At 57.0% G+C, this 22,048-nt stretch overlaps 1 protein-coding gene across 4 annotated transcripts in view; it reads right to left on the reverse strand.

The window, feature by feature from the left end:
- The window catches only part of EPHB2 (EPH receptor B2), a 187,575-nt gene extending 166,853 nt beyond the window's left edge, over nt 1–20,722 (reverse strand). Inside the window, exon 1 of one of the 4 annotated variants that reach the window (XM_058304149.1) lies at nt 20,615–20,722. In XM_058304149.1, the coding sequence (XP_058160132.1) occupies nt 20,615–20,675 (61 nt within the window). In that variant the 5' untranslated portion in view covers nt 20,676–20,722. The remainder of the gene's footprint in view (nt 1–20,614) is intronic. The other 3 variants (XM_058304147.1, XM_058304148.2, XM_058304146.1) reach the window with 3 other exon arrangements.
- Nucleotides 20,723–22,048: the final 1,326 nt, after the last annotated feature.

The raw sequence follows: 22,048 nt of genomic DNA on the forward strand, positions 1-22,048 counted from the left end.
ACTGATTGCCATGTGACCTTACACAAGTCCTTTCTCCTTTTTGGGTCTGAAAATGAAGAAGCTGATTAGGAAGGCAGCCAGGTAGGGGGGACACAGAAAATACAGACAGTCCTGGGAATGAATCTGGGGCAAATCCACTTGGGGAAATCCCTTCACCTCTCAGATCGCCAGTTTCCTCATGTGTATTCATCAGTATTCAACAGACATCGACGGAGTTTGCGTGTAACGTGCCAGGCGCTGAGCTAGACGCTGCTGGCAAAAGGACGAAGACGGTGTGGCACGACCTCCAGGTGCTGGATCACAGCGACGCCCCTGCCCAGGACCGCCGGGCCCGGGCCCACGGGGAGCGCACGTGAAGGCACGGCGTAAAGGCGTAAACCGCGCACAGGGCCGCAGAGCTCAGCTGCTGCCGAAGGCCCTGAGCGCCGCCCACTGCAACCAGAAAATACAGAAGGGGTCCTGAATATTATCTACCCCGTGGAAAAATAAGAACCCTCTAGATGGAGGCACAAAAAGCACCTTTAAAATCCGGTCACTTCCACGTGCATGTGTATGTGTGTTTGTGTTTGTGTGTTGGGGAAGGCCTGGAATGAAATGAGGTCATATGGAAATGGATTCTTTTTATTTTAACATGACATTTTAAAAATATGCTTAATTACAGGAAGATGGGAAATGGTATTTTCAAAAATTAAAGACAACTATCGGAGCTGTCCCTCAGGCCGCCCCACGCCCTCCCCACTCCTCTGCCTCTGGACATCTGCCCACCACCTCCTCCAGCCCCGTCACCTCTCCCAGGCCCCTACAGCTCTCAGCTCCCACCCCTGGGGCCAACTGGCCGGCACATCTGGGCAGAAGGGAGCCAGCGTGCGCCGAGCCTCGCCCTCCGCCCTCTCCACGAGGCTCGTACTACTGGGTCCCCACTGGGCGGGCGGGGAGCTGGTCAGCCTGGGGCTCAGGGAGGCTGTGTCCCGAGCCTGAGGTCACACGTCAACGGCCCTGGAGCCCTTTCCTCTAGGGGTGCGGTCCCCCGGGCCGCTGCAGCTGAGGCTCTCCGGGCACTAAAGGAGGGTTCTGGGGCACAAAGGAAAATGTCAGGACTGCTCGCACGGGGTCAGGCAGGTTCCCACTGGATGGAGCCGGGGACGGGGCGACAGGCTGCACAAAGGCATTCCTGCTCGGGCTTCTGGGTACAATTACTATCATCATTTTACAGATAAGGAAATTGGGCTCTGAGAGGCGAAGCTCCCTGTCCGCAGTCATACCTAGTAAGCCGCGGCGCCAAAACCTGACCCCGGTGGTCTGGTCCCGGAGCCAGCTGCCCTCCACCGGGTCCCCGGCCCGGCTCTGTTTAACCACCCGAGTCCTGCCCCGGGTTTACTATTTGCATGTTTAGGCCCCATCTCTTCACGGTGACTCTGACCTCCTTGGGGATGGAGACCAAGGCTTAGTTCTCTCTGGAACATTCCAAGGACGTTCCAGCCCAGCAGGTGCTTAATGTGTGCAGGTTCGAGGTTGCCAGCAGCTGAGAGTTTAGGCGGGTCAGGGCGGAAGGTGCGGAGTCCACCCTCTCCCTTTACAGATAGATAAACCGTGGCCCAGAGAGGGAAAGGGACTTGTCCAAAGTCACCCAGCAAGCCCTGACGGAGGCTGGGTTGGACCCAGCCCAGGCTGGTCCCTGGCCCTCTGCCCTCCGTGCCCCACCCCCTGCCCCTGAATGGTCTGGCTGTAGGGGGCAGTGGGCCGGAGGCACCGGTGTGGCTGCCCCGAGACCAAGCTGTCAATAAATGACTAAGTTACGTAAGAAACAAAAAGAAAAGATGTGCCCCCCCATGCCAGCAGGGTCTCCCGGGGAGCACAGGCTATAAGGGGTGAGAAGGTGTTCTCCCCTCCCCACCCCAAACGGCGCGAGGCAGGAGAGATGAGGGGGAGCCTCACAGCCTCTGCTGACCGGGTCCCACACCGCCCTCCCGCGCCTGGGCTCTGAGTGACTCCTCCCTGACCCCCCCGCTTCCCCGGGTCCCCTACAGGGCGGCCCTTTTAGAACCCAAGTCAGATCCCGTCACCAACTCGGGGTGAAAGACGAGGTCCTGCCGGCGTTGCCGCGGCTCCGCGCCCCAGCTGCGCGGCCCCCTTTCCCTGACATCACCTCCTCCATCTCCTCCCTCTCCCCCACCCTCCTGCTCCCGCCAGGCTGGCCTCCCTGCACACTCCTGCCTCAGGGCCTTTGCCTGGCTGTCCCCTCTGCCTGGAATACCCCTCATGGGGCTCCTTCCCTGGCGTCATTCCGGCCTCCGCTGAAACGCCACCCCCTGGGCGCCGCCTTCCTCGCCTCCATCTCCTGGAGTCTGCTTAGTCTTCTCCTTAGCCCGCTCCTTACCTAACCTATTTGGTAAGTCTCATCAGCCTGACCCACTGGAAAGAAAGCCTCACGGGGCAGGACGGTCTGCTCTGTCCCCAGTCACACGGCCGGTAAGAGGCTCACGAGTCCAGGCGCCAGCTGCAGACCCCAGAGCCTGGGGATGCCTGGCATCGCCCGGGCCCACCTGAGCGCCAGCTGGAAGGAGGGAAGGGCCGCCGGACTTGACGTCCACTGGACCTGGTTGCACGTCTGTCTCTGCTTACCAGCCGTGTGGCCCTCAAGCCACGTCCCCTCTGATGACCAGGAGCCCCGTCTGTCCCCTCCAGGGGGGCCTGCCTCCCAGCGGGCCGTGCACATCCACTGTGTGAGCTCCCCAGGGCGCGGCCCGGGAGGTCTGAGCCACCTCGTATCCCCTCACCCCCACTCCAGGGCCTGGCCCTGTGCCAAGCCCCTGCAGACTTCAATACAGTCTGTTCAATTAAAGGGAGATGACGGATGTCACAGCACTCTGCCAACTGTCACCCAGAAGAACAAACAGAAGCGTATCCTCCTTTCACTGACGCCGAGAACCCTCACTCGCTCATTCATTCATTCGTTCTTGACGTGTCAAGCACATACGATGGCCCAGGCACCAGGCAAGGGGGATCTAGGGACGAAGCAATCCAGTCAAGGCCCTGCTTCTGTGCAGATTATAATCTGGTGGGAGGAGGCGATCAAAGAAACACACTAATCCTAAAATTAGGAACCTTGACAAATGCTGCAAAAGGTCAGCCCATGGAGCTATCAGGAGCTCGGGGAAGACTTTCCCAACAAAGTGGCACTTGAGCTTTGATCTGAAGGATGGGTGAGAGCTATTCTGATGACAAAGGAAGGAAACAGCATCGTAGGTGGAAGGACCATCCAGTGCAAAGGCCCTGCGGTTGGAGGAAGCCCAGGAAGTGTGAGGGACTGAAAGGCCAGAACGGCTGGAACTCAGAATGCCAGAGCCAGTGAGCAGGCAGCAGCCAGACCAAGCAGGGCCCCGGAGCCACGGGAATGGGTACGTCTTTATCCTGAAAGCAACAGGAAGTCACAGAAACGTTTTACAGAAACAAAATGATTAGGTTCAAAATCCACTCTCGGGTCATGTTCTCCTAATGTAGGCCTATGTGTCTCTGTGTCTCAGGGTGGGGAGGTGTCAGGTTCAAGTCTCAATTTGAAGATTTCAAGCATCTGCCCAGCATCTCACACGCAGGCGAGAACAGCCACCACTCTCAGGACGGAGCATCCCGAAGGTGTCTGGCGCCCACTGGCTGAGGTCTAGCCGCTGGCTGAGGTCTGCCCAACAGCACGGATGTCACAGAGAATTAAAACCTGCCCCGAAATTCAGGAAACTCAGCGCGGCTCCCCCTGTGATCCTAACTGGGAGGCATTACCCCGAGTGAGCAGATTATCAGGATGTGTAATTTCTGGAATAAACACAGCTGTGTTTGTTGCTCCGCACAGCGCTCCAGACAGAGCGGCAGCCCGGCCCGCCGCGTGCAGCTGGAGCCTCGCACCTTGGGATGGACGCAGTTGGGGAGCAGAGGCAGCGCCCCTCCCCAAGGCCCCTGGGCGCTGCCATCCAGGCGGGTATGTCTGGAGGCCGACTCAGGGCCCCCGGGGAGCTGGTGGAGAGACCCTGGAGATGCCAGAGTCCCAGAGGGTGCGTGCGTCAAGAGGGAGGCCTTTTCCCGGCGGGACAGGGGCTGGTCACAAGGGGTCAGGCCCTCTGGCTCGGAGCTGGGAGCTGTAGGAAGGTCCTCCCTGCAGGGGAGATCCAAGTTGGGGGAGCTGAGGAGGCCAAAGCCAGTTCTCCAGATGGGAAAACTGAGGTCCAAAGAAGGGGAATGGGGAGAGCAGGACGAGGGACACTGTATACCCAGCCCCTACATTGTGCCAAGAGGTCCTAGAAGCTCTGTCTCATTCACTGAGCCCTGGAGTGGCCAGCCAGCTCTGCAGCCTTCAGGGCATTGCACAGACTGGGTTCAAATCCTTGTCCCATCACCCAGGGACCAGGAGCCAGCCAGGCGTAATCTCTCCGGGACTCAGTTTCCTCAGCTGCAAAATAGGAATCACCATTCCTACTCCAGGAGGCTGCTGTGAGGATTAAACAGAATTCTGCAGGTAAAGGGCTGCGTACTGAGCCTGGCACACCGCAAGGAACCGTGAAGGATGGCTAGTCCTCACTCGTCTCATGCATTCACTTCTTCACTCACTAGTTGTTTAGTGAGCCCCTCCCAGGCACTGTGCCGGGCACTTGCGAACAAAAGAAAAAAAAATTCCTGCTTTCGTAAAACTTACATTCTAAGCGGGAAGGAAAATAAGTAAATAATGTTTCAATTGTTGTTGTGTTTATTATTCCCATTTTACAGATGAATAACCTGAAGTTCAGAGAGGTTAAATAATTTTGAATAAACTTTGTTTTAGAGCAGTTTTATGTCTACAGAAAAATCGCACAGAAAGTACAGAGAGCTCCCATTTGAGGTTAAGTAATTTTTAAATTGCCTGTTATTTCTTTTTCTCCTACCGAATTCTCAAAGGGCCAGAGGCAGATATGAAATAATTCGTCCAAGTCCCCACAGCTAGAAAAGAGAGCCACTGACCCTCAGTCCCAGCCCTGCCACTGGCTCCCTGTGCACTCACACAGGTGGCCGTCCCTTTCTGGGCCCAGCTCTGACACTCTGGATTCTGGGAAGGTTCTTGGGTCCTACCTGGGTCTGCCAGGCTCTGTGGAACCTTTTCCTGGCACTGAAGAGTAAAGCGGGCAGGTGGGCTAGGATCCCAGCGAGCTCCCTGGGAGCCAGCAGGCTTCAGCAAGGGGAGGAGGAGGCCAGGTGGCTGCTGTCGCCTGACGGTCCACTCTGCTGTGGCCCCCAGCATTCTGCACCCCCTCCCCCCTGGCACAGTACCTGCCTGGGCAGGAGTAGCCTGCATCCAGGACGGCCCCTCCCAGCCTCTAGCCTCTCTCTGCTCGAGATCCTTCTGCACCACACCAGCCTCCACCGCTATCTTCCTGAATCCTCCCTCCCCTGTTTTTTCTTTCTTTCAGTAGCTCCCTACTGCCTCCAGCATCAAATCCAAACACTTTCCCTTGTTGCTCCAGCCTCATCTGTGAGTCTCATCTCCCATTGCTCTCTTTTTCACAGTTCCGTTCACTGTGGCTCCTACACTCCTGCCCTTTCCAGCCTCCAGGCTTTTGCTCAGGCCCCTTCTAAGAATGCCCTTCATTTCATTCACTGTGTGTCAAAATCCTACCTAGCCAAATAAACCCTCCCTGTTGGCCCAGGCTGGAAGACACGTTCCCCTCTGCACTCAACATACTCCATCTTACACGCAGGCATATATCAAAAAGACCAAACTTGTCTGAACCTACCTTTTTATCAGCAAAACGAGGGCTAATAACTACTATGCCGTGTGTTGAGAGCAATCAACGAGAACATGTTAGAAAGGCTCTTAGTACTTAGTTGGGACTCAGTGGTTGGTGGCTGCTATGATGATGATAATGATGAAAGGGGAAGAGAGGAAGAAGAGAGAGAAATAGTAGAAGGGAAAGAAGAGATGGAAGAGGAGGAAGGAGGGGAAGGAGGCCTTGCACACTGCTCCTACTGGGATGTAACTCTTTGAAATCAGAATTTATGTTTAACTTCTACGTTCGCTAGCAGCCAGGAGGCTTTCATAAAGAACGGTTGAATGGCCAGTGGGTGGGTGGATGGATAGATGGAAGGAGGGAGAGTGGGATTAGGGGAAGAAAGGAAGGACGGACAGATGAACAGAAACAGATAAGGCTGGAGAAGACTGCGTGTGCAATCCCAGAAGCTTAGCAGCATAGCATCCCACTGGCAGCTGAGGCTTCTGGGACCAGATGCCAACTCGGCTCCCCTGCTGCTGCGTCTCCCCCTGGCTCTGAGCGCTCCTGCTCCTGGCCAGCATCAGTCTGCTCTCAAGGTTGAATGAGCAGAAACTAGGGATAGCTGATGCCCACGGGAGTTCCAGCTCCTCCCCAACCTGTCACCAGCCTGCAAGAGCACCAGGCCCTGACAGCAGGAACATATCTCCAAAAGCGTGAGCCAAGCCAATGGGAAAATAGGATTTACTTTACAGAAATTCACTTTACGGGCCAACTTCCCTGAAACTACCCAGTGCAGAAACTTTGACAAACCCAAAGTCAATGGCTCAGAAGGTTTCTCCAAATCCAGGGAGTTTGCTGTTTGCTAACTCTTCCCAGGGCTAGAAATTGGAGAATAGGGAAATGTCATAGTTCAGAAACCAAAGAAAATCAGAGCAGGGAAAATTCTACACTGGTGTTAGGTGCTTGTTCATTCTTCCATCTATTTATCTACCCATCTATCCAAAACATGCAACCATTCTGCCATTATCCACCTATTCACCCAGCCAGCCATCCTACCACCCAATCCAGACAACTTTCATGAAACTACCCTGCTATCACCCATCCATCTGTGTCTGGTGATGACCCAAACATCATTTCCCCAATCCTCCAATCCACGCAACTATCCATACAGTCTTCCTCTATCCATCCAGCCACTCATCCATCCAACAATTAACCCAGCTCTAGACTCAACCAACTGCTCCAACTCTTCAATTGCTCATTTCAGTTATCCAACTGTACAACTACCCACCAAGTATGACTGAGGATCTCCCAGGATATGCCGATTAGAGGGAAATTGGACAGGTTGACATAATACTGCAGTAGTTCTCACCTGGGCAATATAAAAGAGGCACATATAGGGAAACGGACTTTGGCCCAGTGGTTAGGGCGTCCGTCTACCATATGGGAGGTCCGCGGTTCAAACCCCGGGCCTCCTTGACCCGTGTGGAGCTGGCCATGCGCAGTGCTGATGCGCGCAAGGAGTGCCGTGCCACGCAAGGGTGTCCCCCGCGTGGGGGAGCCCCACGCGCAAGGAGTGCGCCTGTGAGGAGAGCCGCCCAGCGTGAAAAGAAAGAGCAGCCTGCCCAGGAATGGCACCGCCCACACTTCCCGTGCCGCTGACGACAACAGAAGCGGACAAAGAAACAAGACGCAGCAAATAGACACCAAGAACAGACAACCGGGGGGGGGGGGAAATTAAATAAATAAATAAATCTTTAAAAAAAAAAAAAAAAAAGAGGCACATACAAGGCATCACGAAGGACACACAGATCAACACTGCTCATGGAAGAGGGAGACACTGACGAGGTCAGTGAAGACTTCACAAAGGACGAGACGCTCAAGCCTGATCTTAATAAGAAGAGGAGCAGGAGTTAGCCAGACAGAGAAGGTGAGAAGGGCACCCAGGCGGGGGTGGGGTGGGGGTGTGGGGAGCGTGAAAGCCTAGTACTTGAGAAGTCCAGAGGCCTGCTGAGCCCTCATCACCTCATCACATTGGTTAGCTGTGGGCCCTGGCCAGTCTCCAGTTTTCCCAAAGCCACCAATTTCCCCACCTCTTACCCCAGTTTCTAGAGAGAAAGGGCCACATCCTACTGCAGCTGGGAGAGAAGATGCCATCTGCTGCCCTGGGCTGGTGCTCTGATGGTTACAACAGGGGCAAACCAAGGGAGGAGGGCAGGGAGGAAAGTGAAGCCTCCCCCCAAATCTTGTGGGGACAGGTTTTACTATGAAATAGACCCAGCTGTAAATCCCCAAATCCCAACCTCACATTTTGGGCTGCAAAATACTTAACCACTCTTTGCGTCTCTCTTTCCTCTTCTGAAAATAAGGAAACCACTAATAGCTATTGCCTAGGCCATCTTGGAGACTGAATGAGGTAATTAGGTGGAGTACTTGGTAAATTGTAGGTAATCCTGATTATTCTTCCCAATCACTGCCAATATTCAAATGCTACTGTGTGGCAGGCAAAGCAATTCAACAGAGCGGTTAAGAGAGTGGGCCTTAGACATACATGAATCAATTCTCAGTAAACATTAATTCTTTGTGCAAGTCTGCAACTTATTTTCAAATGGTTCAGGGAACAAAAATCACACACACACACAAAGAGAGAGAGTGTGCAAACGTAGCAAAAAATGTTCATAATTATTGCATCTAGATGGAGGGCATATGGGTGTTTATTTTTACTATTCTCTCAACTTTTCTGTATGTTTTAAATGTTAAAAAAAGAAGAAATCAGCTCTTTGTCCACACACCTCAGTCAAGACTGCCTGAGTTTAGATTCTAGCTCCACCATTGCTGGACAAATGATTGTGGGCCCGCTGTTTACCCTCTCTAAACCCTGATTTTTAATCTATAGGATGCAGGTAATAGTAACCAGGGCCTGGTTTCTAGAATGCCCTCAATAGAGGCTAATTGCTGTGCTGTTATTCTTCTTACTTAACAGCTGAGAAACTGGCTGGAGAGGCCTAAAAACAGGCCGGCTCTGGGTACATTATCTTGTTAATCCCCCCAACAACACCCGGAACAGATGACTCCACCTTCCTGCTACTGGACAACAGGGAAAATCAGGACCCAGGGGCGGAACGACTTGCCCAGGGTGGCTCAGCAGGTGCGTGGAAGGGACGTGTGAACCCAGCCCTGCCTGCCCCGAAGGCAGGGCTCTGTCCTCAGCGTCTCCTGCCTCCTGTCCCCAGTCCAGGCCCCGGGGCCCCGCCCAGCAGCAGCCGATAACTCTGGGGGGGTCCCGAGCTTCGCGGGCCCCGCTGCGCTTCCAGCCTGGCTGAGGGACCCCCAGCGTCGGGGGCGCCTCGGCAGCTGAGGAGCTGTTTCGACGGCCTCCCCGGGAGCCGCGGGAGCTGCCATCTGAGGCCGTGGGGAGTGACAGCTGACGCTGACGGGGACGAGGCAAGAGGACGTGCCGGCCAGGGCCCTGACTCGAAACAGACTCCCCGGGCCTCGGGCTTTCGTGAGTTCCCAGCAGGCCCCTGGGCTCTGGCCGCGGCTGTTCCCAGGCTCTGCCTCCCCGGCAGAGGCGGAGAAGCCCCATTCAGTCGGAACGCATCCCACTGTGCACTAAGCCGCTTTCTCCTCACTTAAACGTTTCAGATGCTTTTTGTCCTTCCGGCTTCCCATGGACTCAGGCCAAGTGACAAGTTGGTGCTGCGGACATATGTCGTCGCCATAATGGGAATGTTGACCCCTCGCTCTCCCCCCGCTGGGGCCAGGCAGCTTACACCCCACCCCGGCGCTTGGCACGCCCTGCTCGCAGCCACGCAGGCCTCTTTCCAGCTCCGCCGACACTTCACACTCTGAGGCCTCCGGATCTTTGTGGGTGTAGTTTCCCTTGCCTGGAGCACCTGCCTCGTTGCCGCTTCCCTGGGCTATTCCTTAGGATTCCTCTTCTAGGGAGGCTTTCCTAACGCCATGTTTCATTTGAAGAAACTAAGGCTCAAAGAGGTAAGAGCCAAAGGTCTACCTCGGCTGGGTCTGCCCTAAAACCATGTGCTTTCCATGTCACCAACTCTGTCTTCAAACATAGCAGGTGCCTGCAAGAGGGAGCCCATGTTCCCGGATTGTTCTGGAAAGCAGGAAACAGGGCACATGGAAGGACGTTACAGGAAAGAGGCTCCCCCATCCAAGGCTAGGAGGCACGTTCCTAGGAGCCAGCTGCCGACCAGCTGTGTGGCCTTGGGTAAGTCACCTCAGCTTCCTCATCTGTAAAATGGAGAGAACGATCCCTTGCTACTTCTCTCCCCCAAACACCTAAATGGAGCTTATAAACCTTCAGCCAGTGAGCCAAATCCAGCGGGCAAACATGGTTTAGTTTGGGCAGGGCTCTGTTTTAAAATAAACTGAGGTGACATCTAAAAACCAGCTTTCCTATAAACTCCTGAACTTCACACATCAGAAGAGCTACCAAAACTGGGTCCAGACCCTTGCGTGGCAACGTGGTCAGGAGTGGAGTGGCAGCTGTCTTCCGTGGACAGGCCAGGCGTCCTCTCCGGGGCACAGGGGCCCCGTTCTCCATCCAGTACCCAGCTCCCCTCCCTCACCCCCAACCCAGGCCAGCCTACGACCCGGGGTCTCCATGAGGGCTACGTGACTTCTTACCTGCAAGCCACGTTTCCTGTTCAACAGTGTAACACATCAGGTGGGACCACGTGTCGGGCCAGGTTCCCCTGCAAGCTCAGGACACCACGCCCCTCACCCACCCCCTTCGCCACCTGCGCAAATCTCCATATGCCCCAGGCCAACCTGTGCTCCAAGTGTGGTTTTGACAGCAGCTGGTCAACACATTTGGGACTTTTTCTTTTCCTCCAGTGTCACTCCAAGATGGGAGTGGCAACCACAGTCACACTTTAAGGGTTCTTTAGATAAAGAAGTAGCTGAAATTATGACCCCAATTTGCTGATGAGGAAACTGAGGTCTGGAAGGATGTAATGACCTGCCCCAGGCCACAAGGCACCTTACCCCCATCCTCCAAATGCCACCCCACCAGCCCAGGGCCCCCTTATCTGGCCTTGGTCTCATGCCAGGTCTTGAATATCGAGGATTCTGGGGTGTCATTTTCCATTAATATGTAGGTTGTTTTATTCCACAAAAATTCATTTAGTGCTTATTATGAGCCAGGCTTTGTGCCAGGCAATGGAATGCCCCTGCTCTCTCAGGGAAGGCAGAAAGGCTGGAAGACACAGGGAGGGGAGCACTGGGGGTGGGGTGGGAGGGAATAGGAGGTAGGGGTGCGGTTTCTGGTGTCCTGTTCCTGTCACCCCTGAACTAGGCTATAAGCTCCCTGTGGTTGATAATTTCCAAGTGTGCCAACCCTCTCATTAAGGGGTGGCTCCAATTTTCCCCTCCCTGAGTCTGATGAGGAAACCTGAGTTGAAGCTGGGATGGCCTTGTGACTTGCTTTGACCCACAGATGCTGTAGGAATGACATTTTGTGACACTAGAGCCTAGTCCTCAAGAGGTCTTTTTTTTTTATAAAGACTTATTTTTTATTTTATTTCTCTCCTCTTCCCCGCCACCCCCCCTCAGTTGTCTGCTCTCTGTGTCCGCTTGTGTCAATGGCAGTTGGAATCTGTGTCTCACTTTTGTTGTGACATCTTGCTGCGTCAGCTCTCCATGTGTGTGGCGCCATTCCTGGGCAGGCTGCACATTTTTCGCGCTGGGCGGCTCTCCTTACAGGGCATGCTTTTGCGCATGGGGCTCCCCCATGCGGGGGACACCCCTATGTGGCAGGGTACTCCTTGCATGCATCAGCACTGCGTGGGAGCCAGCTCATCACATGGGTCAGGAGGCGCTGGGTTTGAACCGTGGACCTCCCATGTGGTAGGCGGACGCCCTATCCGTTGGGCCAAATCTGCTTCAGCTTTCACTCTGTGCTCCTAGGATCCAGCTGCCATGGAAAGGAGCTCACACTAGGCTACTGACTGATGAGAGACCGACGAGGGAGTCGAGGTCCAGCCACCAGTCATCCCTACCAGGTCCAGTCACCAGCCATCCCTACCAGGGCCTCTAAGATGTGCATAAGGCCATCACAGACCTTCCAGTCCAACCTAGCTGAGCGCAACCTAGCTGAGTGCAACCTAGCTGAGAGCAACCTAACTGAGCCCAATCTAGGTGAGCGCAACCTAGCTGAGTGCAACCTAGCTGAGAGCAACCTAACTGAGCCCAATCTAGCTGTGCGCAACCTAGCTGAGTGCAACCTAGCTGAGTGCAACCTAGCTGAGAGCAACCTAGCTGAGAGCAACCTAACTGAGCCCAATCTAGGTGAGCGCAACCTAGCTGAGTGCAACCTAGGTGAGCCCAACATAGCCAAGTATAAGCTCATGAGTGACCCTGGCTGTGCAGCAGAAGAGATACCCAGCTAAGCCTAGACAGCCCACAAAGTCAGAAGAAATAATAAATCACTGTTGTTTTAAACCACTAAATTTTGGAATGATTTGTTACACAGCAATAGATAACTGATACATACTCTCCAGATTCACAGCCCTGTTTTTTTTTGTATCTTTCCCCCTTCCCTCCCCAGAGCCTAAACCCTCTGAGCAATGAATCCCAGAGCTGGAAGGAGCCTCTAAAAACACTAAGTCCCACACCCTCATTTTATAGAAGAGGCATCCAAGTGAGGCCTGGGGAGGAGAAGCAACTTACCCCAGGCCACAGGGAGTCAGGGGCAGATCTAGGAGGCAACCTGAAGTCCTACAGGGGCCAGGCAAGTAACACAAGCGTGTGACGCAAGCCAGTGGCAAGTTACCCCTGGCGCGCGCAAGTTCTGTCTGAAGACTCAGCCATTATCCGGCTCCAGCCAACTGCGGCCATGTGGGAATGTGGGCCTGGAGAAGCCAGATTGTCTGAGATTTCAGAAAAGCAAGAAACAGGATTTCTCTGAAAATAGCTTGATTTTTAAATGTTGGCCAAGAATTCAAATTGGATTGATGATCTCTGGGCCATCGAGACTAGCCTTGGCAGTAGAATTTGACCCAGCCACTGGCCATGGGCAAATTGCATCATCCCCAGGCCTCAGTTTCCTCATCTTTAAAATGGGCCCCATGGCTCCTGCCTGCTTACGGGGGTTGCTCTGAAAACCCGAAGAGCTAACGCATTTGGAAGTGCGAGCTGCCGATGGCCCTGTCACTGTTCCACAGTCTCGGTTCCCGGCGGGAGGGGCCCCTTACAACACAATGAGTTAACATGCGATTTGTCTAAGTTAGAACAACATTATTCCGACCATTATGACAGAGATTGCCTTTTTATGGCAGGTTTGTGATTTCCAGAACTCTCCCGTTTGCATTATCTCAGGATGTTGATGGAGTCAGAGGCTGGACAGCTGCCTTGGAGACCCTCGCCAGAGCCAAGCCTTTCCTCTGAGCGGGGAGGGGAGGCACCTTCCAGAAGCTGCTTGCGTGACGCAAAGAGCGAGGGCCTCAGAGCCACCGGGCTTGGGTTCAAATGCCAGCCTCGCCACTCACTAGTGTGTGTCCTTGAGCCGGTCACTCTCTGGCCTTCGTTTCCCTCATCTGCGACGTGGGCATAATAAAAAGCCCACCTTGTGGGCAACTGCACGAGACAACATAGACAATGCCCTGGGTACCGTCTGGCGCAAGAATTGTTGGCTACTGTCGTCACCGTGGCCTGGAGGCTGGCTCCTGGCAGGCATGGGACCCAGAAGGAAGGCACAGCCATGGAGGAGCCACACGGCTCCCGGATGAGGGATGCAAGGGGAGGCTTTGAGGGCAACCTGGACGGGGCACACAGGGCGAGCCGGAGGGGCCGCTCAACCACCAGCAGGAGTCACACCCTAACCCTGCTAGACGCAGGACTTAACTCGGAATCTTTGGCTTCTCCTTGTGGTTGGGTGAAGAGGGGGGCGGGGAGAACTGGAGGCAGAGAACCCCGAGTAAAATGGTGCCCATGTTTCTCCACTCGAAAAAGTTACTATTTGCTGTGTGCTCATCACACTGGAGGCACACACTCAGCGCAGCCTTCTGGGGATGAGCACCTTCATTCCGTGCAGCCATCTCAGGAGCTGGGAACTATCGTCACCCCCGTTGTAGAGACAGGGATCCAATGCCCAGGGAGGCTAGGTGATTGACCTAGGGACAGCAAGGGACACACTGACTCCAGACACCTTCCACAAGAGAGAAAGTGGTCAGGGCTAAGCTAAAGGGCCGTGGGATTTCAGAGAAGGGAGCGAGGACTCCCGGCAAGGGCCAAGGGTGCTGACAGAGCCTAGTTAGGGGCTACTGCCGAGTCCTGGGCTCCCGGCGGGTCGGGTGCTCTGCCGGACACTGCATTCCACTCAGGCCTCACCAGGAGCCTCCCACTGGCAGTATCTTCAGTTTACAGACGAGGAAACCGGCCCAGAGAACATGTCACTCTAACCCGGCCACAGAAAGGGCCAGTACTCCTCCCCAGAGGACACCCCCATGCCCAGGGGACTGCAACAGGGTGACAGATGGCTCCAGGAAACTCCCCCGGCGAGGCCAGGACAGAGCGGCCTAGGGAGGCCCCCAGGTGCCTCGGGAGCCACGGGGGACAGGTGTCCCTCCCCCACCCCTGGAAAGCAGCTGCTCTAACAGGCCCTCAGTGGCTTCCCGGCAGCCTTATCAGCCTGAGCTGATCCCAATCAGGAAGCGCAGGTTCTGCTGGGGCCAGACCAACGGCCGCCCCACCCCTGGGAGTGGGCAAACATTCTGCCCTCCCTGCCCGCTCTCTGCCAACACTCTCCCCCATTCACCCCCAACCCAAGTGGGCAGGCAGTCCGGGCAGGTTGCGTAAACTCTGATTTCATGTCATTTCAGTCTTTTCCAGTTTCCCGCTGACATCTCTCTTCTTCCTCCCCAGGAGTTCGTGTTTTATCTTAGGCCATTGGGGGAAAATCTGCTGGCCTGCCTGCCCACTGGAAGGACCTGGGGAGTGTGTTAAAATACAGACTCCTGGGCCTTATTCCTGATCTACCAAATCTCCAGCCAAGTCAGGCAAGCAGGCCTGGCCCTCCTCCAGCAGGAGGTCCACCATGCTTGCACCCCCTCCCCGCACAGTGGGAGCACAGTTCTCCTGTCCTGCCCTGGCCTCCACCTGCCCTTTCCTCCCGGGGCCTTTCAGCACACAAGGGTCTGGTCTCAGGTCTAAAGTCATGGGAGTGGTCTGGGTGGGCAGGGCTGACCAGCGCCTCTCCTGGGCCTTGCTGAGTGCCCAGCACAGCTGGCCAACGCCCCCGCCCCCACCCCAGCTCCAAAGCTGAGCTGCGGTCCCAGCTCCCAGGCACTTCACAGAGCTTTGATGAAGTAGAACCAAAGGTCCCCAAAAGGACAACCCCACAGGAGGGCCTGGGGCCACACGAGGGCGGGGCTGGGAGAGCAAACCTAGAGCCCACTTGAGTGCAGGGTGCAGGCTCAAGCTTTCACAACTGTTTCGGGAATCTTCTGAGCTAAGGCCCCTCCCTCAGGGAAAGCCATGCTAACATTAAATGTTCTACTATGGTATCGGATGTTCATAGTTCCCCAGGACTCAGGAGAGCCGTGCGCCCCAGTTGAGAGCCTCCCTGGCCTGAGAACCCCAGCATTTTTGTCTGAAGGGGCTCTGGAGAAGAGGCAGAGAAGGAGTTCTGAGCCCAGTTCCCTTGTGAGTGGGAGGGAGGGGGCGTCCCAATGCTGGGCCCTAGGGACCATGGGTTGGGTTGGGGGAGACACCAAGGGCTGATCTGTCGCCTGGACAACCCAAATGTCAAAAAGGGGGGAGGGGGTGGAAGCAGATGTGGCTCAAACAGGGAGTGGATGTGGCGCGAGCCGTTGAGCACCCGCCTCCCACACAGGAGGTCCCAGTTTGGTTCCTGACGCCTCCTAAAAAATAAATAAATAAACAAGCAAAACAAATGGAAAAACCAACTCAGGGAAGCCGATATGGATCAGTGGTGAAGTGTTGGCTTCCCACAGAAAAAGGAGGTCCCAGGTTCAATCCCTGTCCCTGGTACCTCAAAAAAAAAAAAAGGTGGGGGGGGGGGAAACAGAACACAGGAGCACAGCCATCTCCAACCACACCCAGGCATGTGCCTGACACTTCCCATGGGTGTTTGGGGGAACCACTGAGAAAACTGAAGTCCAGAGAGTCTGAGCAACTTGCCCCAGGACACACAGCACAGGGTGCTGGGATTTGAACCTGGGTCCGTCTGACCCAAAGACTATGGCCTTTCTCTACCCCACACTGCGTGTGAGATCGCTGGCCCGGTTCCCGCACCGGCTGAATCCCTTCTCCCTCCCAGCACCTGACAGGAGTAGGTGCCCGGCGACTCTTTTAAAATAAACGGATGGACGAATGACTAAGTTAATGTGCTTTTGAATTCTACGGCATTTGGGTTTTAAATCTAAGCCCTGATTTCCTGGCTGAGGTGGATACATGAAAGCAGCCTCCTTTAAAACATGAGAAGCAGAAGAAACAAACATAAAAGGAAAACCAATTCCAAATTAATCCCACCGAAGGTCGCTGGTCTTAGATAGGTAATGCCCAAGAGGTGGGCCAGGAGAGGCCGGTGGGGCGGGGGCGATGAGCAGGCGGGGCAGCAGCCTGGCCCTGCTCGTCCCGAGGGGCTCAGCACTGCCCAGCTCTTGCTCGAGCATCAGCCTTTGGAAAGATTTCCTGGATGTTCCGAGACAGACAGACCCTCTCCCCCATCTCTCCATCACTCTCGGGATTCTTCCTACCTGACACTAATCATGTGCTTTCGCTCACTCGGTGCTCCTTGGCTGACGATGTCACTCAATTCCTGAGCACCTGCCGCGTGCTGGCCACGGTGCCAGGCACGGCGAGCGCCCTGGTGAATGGGACAGGTGGAAAGCCTGCCTCCTGGAGTTTGCAGTGGAGTGGTCAAGGTGGACACCAAACAAGGAAACTTACAAGTCTTTAAAACCGTTGCAGGTGGCAGGGAGTGCCATGAAAAATCCAAAGCAGGTATGGGGACAGAAAGCGGGGTCTGTTTTAGAGGAGGCACTCAAGGATGGCGTCTGGGGAGGTGGCATTTAAGCAGAGCCCTTTGGAACCTCACAACCGTGGACACAGAATGAGCCAGCTGGGTCTCTGCCCTCAGGGAGCTCACGGTCTAGTACGGAACAGATAAGCTGACCTTCCCTTGACCGCGCAGGGCAGGGTCTGGCCAATGTGAATACCCCCCACACTGGCACACATAAATGTGACCAGGTACCTCAATAGCTCAAGAACCTTCAACGGCTCCCCACTGCCCTCAGCATTAAGTCTAAACTCCTCAGCCTTCCATCCTGCCCTTCAGGATCTGACCCATCCTCAGCTTCCTTTCCCATTGCTGCTCCCCTCACCCATTCCCCCAGACACACCCAAGTAAGTTGCCACCTGCCATGTCTCCATGTCTTCACACCTGCTGCTTCCTTTTCCAGGCAAAATTCTCCTCCACCCCTAACACCTAAAGTCAACCCCCTTCCCTTTATTTTTTTAAGGTTTAATTTTTATTTATGAACACTCTGTGCCCCTCCCTCTCCTTGTCCCCTGGTGACCTCTAATCTGCTGTCTGCCTCTGCGAATTTGCTAATTCTAGATGTCTCATATAAATGACATCATACAATATTTGTCCTTATGTGGCCCGCTTCTTCCACGGGGCACCAGGCTTTCACAGTTGGTCCACATCGCGGCGGGTCTCAGTACCTCGTTCCCCCTTAGGCTGACAACCTCCTGAACTTCTGGGAACACAATCCGTTAGTGTGACAGGTGGCAGGGAAAGGTTCGCCGCAGCGGGCGGGGGACAGAACCGGTGGTGAGCGGACGAGGCAAAGCATGAGGCCCTCAAAGACGGAATCACGCCCCTCTCGCCCAAACGGCCTCTGCTGCCTGGGACGTTCACAGCCTCCTCCCGGCAGCACCCTGGGCCGCGCTCCGCACATCAGTCCTCGCCAACGGCGTCCCCTGTTGGCTCATCTCCTGTCTCCCCGTCCGGGGCCCGCCGCCACATCGGGCCACGGAGGACGCTCCATAAATATTTGGAGATCAAACTGAATAAATGCCTGGAGGAGGCCAGTTTCCTCTGGACCTCAACCTTTGGATTCCATCTAGTGGCTGGTCTGTTACTGGCCTCTCTTCCTGCTGCACGTGTCCCCAGGGCACGTCTACGACTCTCGAAGCCCCACCCCCCCTCCAGATGCTCCAGATGCTCCAGACTCGGGGTTTCCCCGGAGGGCCCTACATCTCACGGTTTGTTTGTTTTGGGGAGGGGGGACACTAAGTTCACCATCCTAAGCCAGGAGTCGCCCCCACATACCCACATGTGTCCTTTCTCCTCGCTCACCCTCCAAGGGCTGGAGTTGGGGGATTTCTTCCAGCCCTGGTGCTCAGGACCGGCCTGTAACCACAGGGTACGAGGAGGGGGCGGCAATGCGTCTCTGGGTGCTGGGAGCCTCCCAGCTCTCCCGCCACCCCAAGCCTCAGCCTTGTTTCCACAGGCGGGGCTGCTCCCAGGAGGGCCCTGATCTTTCCTGGGAGTGCCCCAGGGAGCCCCACCCGCCCCCATCCTCCACCCTCCCAAGGCCACACTTCAAGGTGGACTTTTTCCCATCCATTACCTGGCCTGATCCTCACAAACACCCCTGTAAGTCAGGCAGGAGTGCTGTGATCACCTGCACTCTTGAGATGAGGAAACTGAGGCTCAGGGAGAAGAAGCAGGGTGCCCCGAGATTAGCTAGACCATTTTACACATGGGAAAACAGGCTGCTAGAGGAAAGGAGCAGGCTAGGGTTCCACAGTATTCCAACGTCCATCTCACACCATCTCCCTGCCAGTTGGCCAGCTCTTTATTAGCCCTAACGAGATCTGCAGCCCTCGTCTCACCTGGGGCCTCCCTTCCCCACCCTGCCCCAGGTAGTAGCCATCCCCCTTCCTCGTGACATCAGCAGCTGACCAGCCTGTGTGTCCGGAGCCCAGGGTCCAGCCTGGCCACAGCCCGTCAGATTCCAGCCACCCCTGCCATCTACCCCGTGGTAATTAAAAACACACCCAGGCCGCTTCCAAGGCAAGAGGGGCCAATTTTCTTCCCCTCCAGCACTGCTGACTGCAACCTAAATAGCAATATTTATGCCAAGCTCCCCATAATACTGTAAACATCCCAACGTATAGCGGGCCAATGCATGAGTCATTTCCCCAAAGCCAGAGTTAATAAGTGGTACCTTAGCCATATTCCAGGGAGCTCCCGCCAGCAGCCGGGCCCCAGGGCTGCCCTCCACACCCAGGCCCGTGGCACCCTCGGTGCCCCAGTGGCCCCACTCCGGGAAACCGCAGGCAGCCGCCAAATCCTCCAGGAGCCGGAGGACAGCTGCCTCGGTGCCAGAAACTGTGGCTGCCATCCAGGGACACCGCCTGCACCCCCCACACAAAGGCGGTCACTAAAGCACTCATTGCGGATAAAGAAACAAAAGTTAGAGCACAGCGTCCCCATCGTGCCATTCCCAGAGGCTGCAGCCCCCTTGCCTGGTCAGATCAGCTTTTGGGGGCTCCGAGAGGGGAAGGGGCTCCCCACCACCCCAAGTGGTCCAAGATGGGGGTACATACACTTCACTCCTTAGTCCACGGTGGCAGTTCTGGCAGGGGACGAGAAGATCCTGCAAAGTGGATTCAGGGCTCTATTTTCATCACCCAGTGGCCATGGGTGAGACAGTGGGCTTTTCTGAGCCTCAGTTTCCCCATTTGTTAAAACGGACTAGGAATCATACCCACCTGGCGCCGCTACAAGATTTATTTTGGGATTTCAACAAAATTGTGGGGCAGGAAAGCAGTTTGTAAAGCTTAAAGCACCTTGTCATCTGTGCAGCACCTTGTAAACTACAGAGCTGCTTATGGTACAAAGTACTTTATAAACTGTAAAGCGGCGTGTAAACTGCAAAGCACAGTCCGTAAGAGAACCATCATTCATATTCAATCCTTGCCCCGCAAGCTGGCCGTCCTGGTGGACACACCCAGACCCCACTAACTTTCTTTCAGAGCCAGCTAGCCTGGAGACCTGGCAGCCACCCCTGTCCCCTGAGGGTCGGGTGGTACCAACATGCGTGGGCCTTAGGGAGGGGGCTCAGAGACCCCGGCCAAGGCCAACACATGGCAAGAGCATCTGGTCCGGCCCCCGCGGCAGCTGGAGAGTTCCCGGGGCTCCAGAGGCCTCGCTGAGCTCTGCCGCCTGCGGGGCGGTGGCCGGCAGGGGTGCCCGGAGACCCCGCGCAGCGGAGAGATGCCCACGGCCGCGCACCCCCGCCCCACCGCAGCCCTCCCGGGGAGGGAACCCCATTGTATGCCGCGGGCGATGGGCAGGCACCGGCGCGGGCTTGGCGGCGCGCTCACTTCCACTCTGCCCGTCCCCGCTCTCCGGCGCGTCGGGCCCCATCCCCGGGGCGCGGACCCGGAGCCCCCACCCCGGCCAGCCGCGCTGCCTCCCTCCCTCTGCTCACTGCCAAACTTTCCAGCCCCGACGCCCCCCAGGCCCCCGACAGCCGAGCGCCCCTCCACGCCGCGCCGAGCAAGGCCGGGCAGGCGCGAGGCGGGTGCCCGGGCCGGGGGCGGCGAGCGCGCGTGGGCAGCCCCCGGCTCTGGGCGGCGCTCGCCCGGCTGGCTACAAAGCCTCGGCAAGATGGTCCCTTCGCCTCCTCCTGGCACAGTCAATCAGCGCCCGCCGCTCCCCGGGCGCCCGCGGGGCCCGCGCCCCCTAGCGCGGCCGGACACACCTCCCCGCGGCCACCTGCGCCCGGCGCGAGCCCCCGGGCAAACTTTGCGGGCCGCGGGGCGGCGGGGGGCGCCGCAGCCGCCCGTGCCCGCCCGCTCCCCGCCCCCATCGCCCGCCCGCTCACCTTCCACGGCGGCGAGCAGCGGCAGCAGCAGCAGCGCGGCCCCCAGCCTCCGCAGGGCCATGGCTGCGCCTCCCGGGGCCTCGCGCCGCGGCGCCGCGGGGCCGGGGCGGCCCGGGCGGGAGCGCGCGCCCCGGGCTCGGGGGGCCGGCGGGGAGCGGCGAGGTGCGGCGCACACACAGCCGCCGCCGCCGCACAGCCAGCAGAATGAGCCATCCAGCCCGGGCAGAACGGGGACCCGGGCTCCGCCAGCGCCGGGCGCCGCCCACCTGCGCTGCGGCGCGGGGGGAGCCCGGCCGGACCACCGCCCCCCACGCGCGCCCACGACCCCCGCGGGCCGCGCGCGCCCCGCGAGCCCCCGACCCGAGCCGCGCCTGCGGGGTCACCCGCGGGCAGCGCTGGCGCGGGGGCGCGGAGACCTCGTGCGCCCCGCGACGGAGACCCCGGGCTCCCCCCGCGCAGCAGTGGTCTCTCCCGGCGCTGAGGCTTTTCCAGATAAAGCCGCGATTTCAGCCCAAATGTTTCTCAATTTTTATTGAATGCTGCAAAGCCGGAGAGCGTCTGGCGCGGCTGACAGGGGCAGGGAGAGGGGAGCCGAGGGGAGGGCGGGAGAGGGGGCTACCCCAAGCGGGGGCTGGCCCTACCTGTCAGGACCGGGAGTGCCACCCCCTCGCCTCAGCCCCGCCACCCGGTCCCTGCGGCTCCGAAGGGACCGAACTGCAATGAATGAAAAAAAAAAGGGGCGGGGGGTGGGGGCGTGAGCTGGGAACAAAACAGGCGGCTTTCCCAGGCGCTGGGACTGGGCTGGGGCCTCCGCCAGGGAGAGTGGGCCTTGGAGCTAACCCGAGGGCCGGGGGTGGGGGGGCTGGCAGGCAGACCCCAGGCCTTCCTCCCGCCCCTCGTTGTTCGGAGCAAGCCCAGAGCCCCTCCCTGCAGAACCTTCTATTTGTAGTTGAATTTCTCCAGGGTTGATCTTGTTCTGCGTGTAGTTGGGAGGTAGAAGGTGGAGAAGGCCAGTTGGGGGGGACCTGGAGGACCCACCCCCACCCCGATATTATGGATTGGACCTGTCTGATTTTGTGCATGGCTGTCCCTTCCGGGAGGACACAACTCCTTGTTCTAGCCCCGGGGGCCCAGCCCTGCTCTGACAGCCTTCATCACCATTATCACTAACAGGCTTTGCTGAGGCCGGAATTGCCGGCTTGGGGGGCGTGGGGGGGAATCACCCAGGCAGCGACCCTGGCCTTTGGGAGCCATGCTCCTGACAGGCGAGACTTCACTGGGAGCTTCCCACTCTCCCGAGTGGGTATAAGAGCCCAGTGAAGGCACAGGCTTAAGGCAACGCCATCCAGACCACTCCTGTCCCTTTGTCCCACAAGCTATGAAAATGCCCCAGCCGTCACCTCCCTCCAAGGCTCACCCTAGATCATACCAAGA

This window comes from Dasypus novemcinctus, chromosome 9 (genome assembly GCF_030445035.2).
Source record: "Dasypus novemcinctus isolate mDasNov1 chromosome 9, mDasNov1.1.hap2, whole genome shotgun sequence".
Lineage (NCBI taxonomy): Eukaryota > Metazoa > Chordata > Mammalia > Cingulata > Dasypodidae > Dasypus > Dasypus novemcinctus.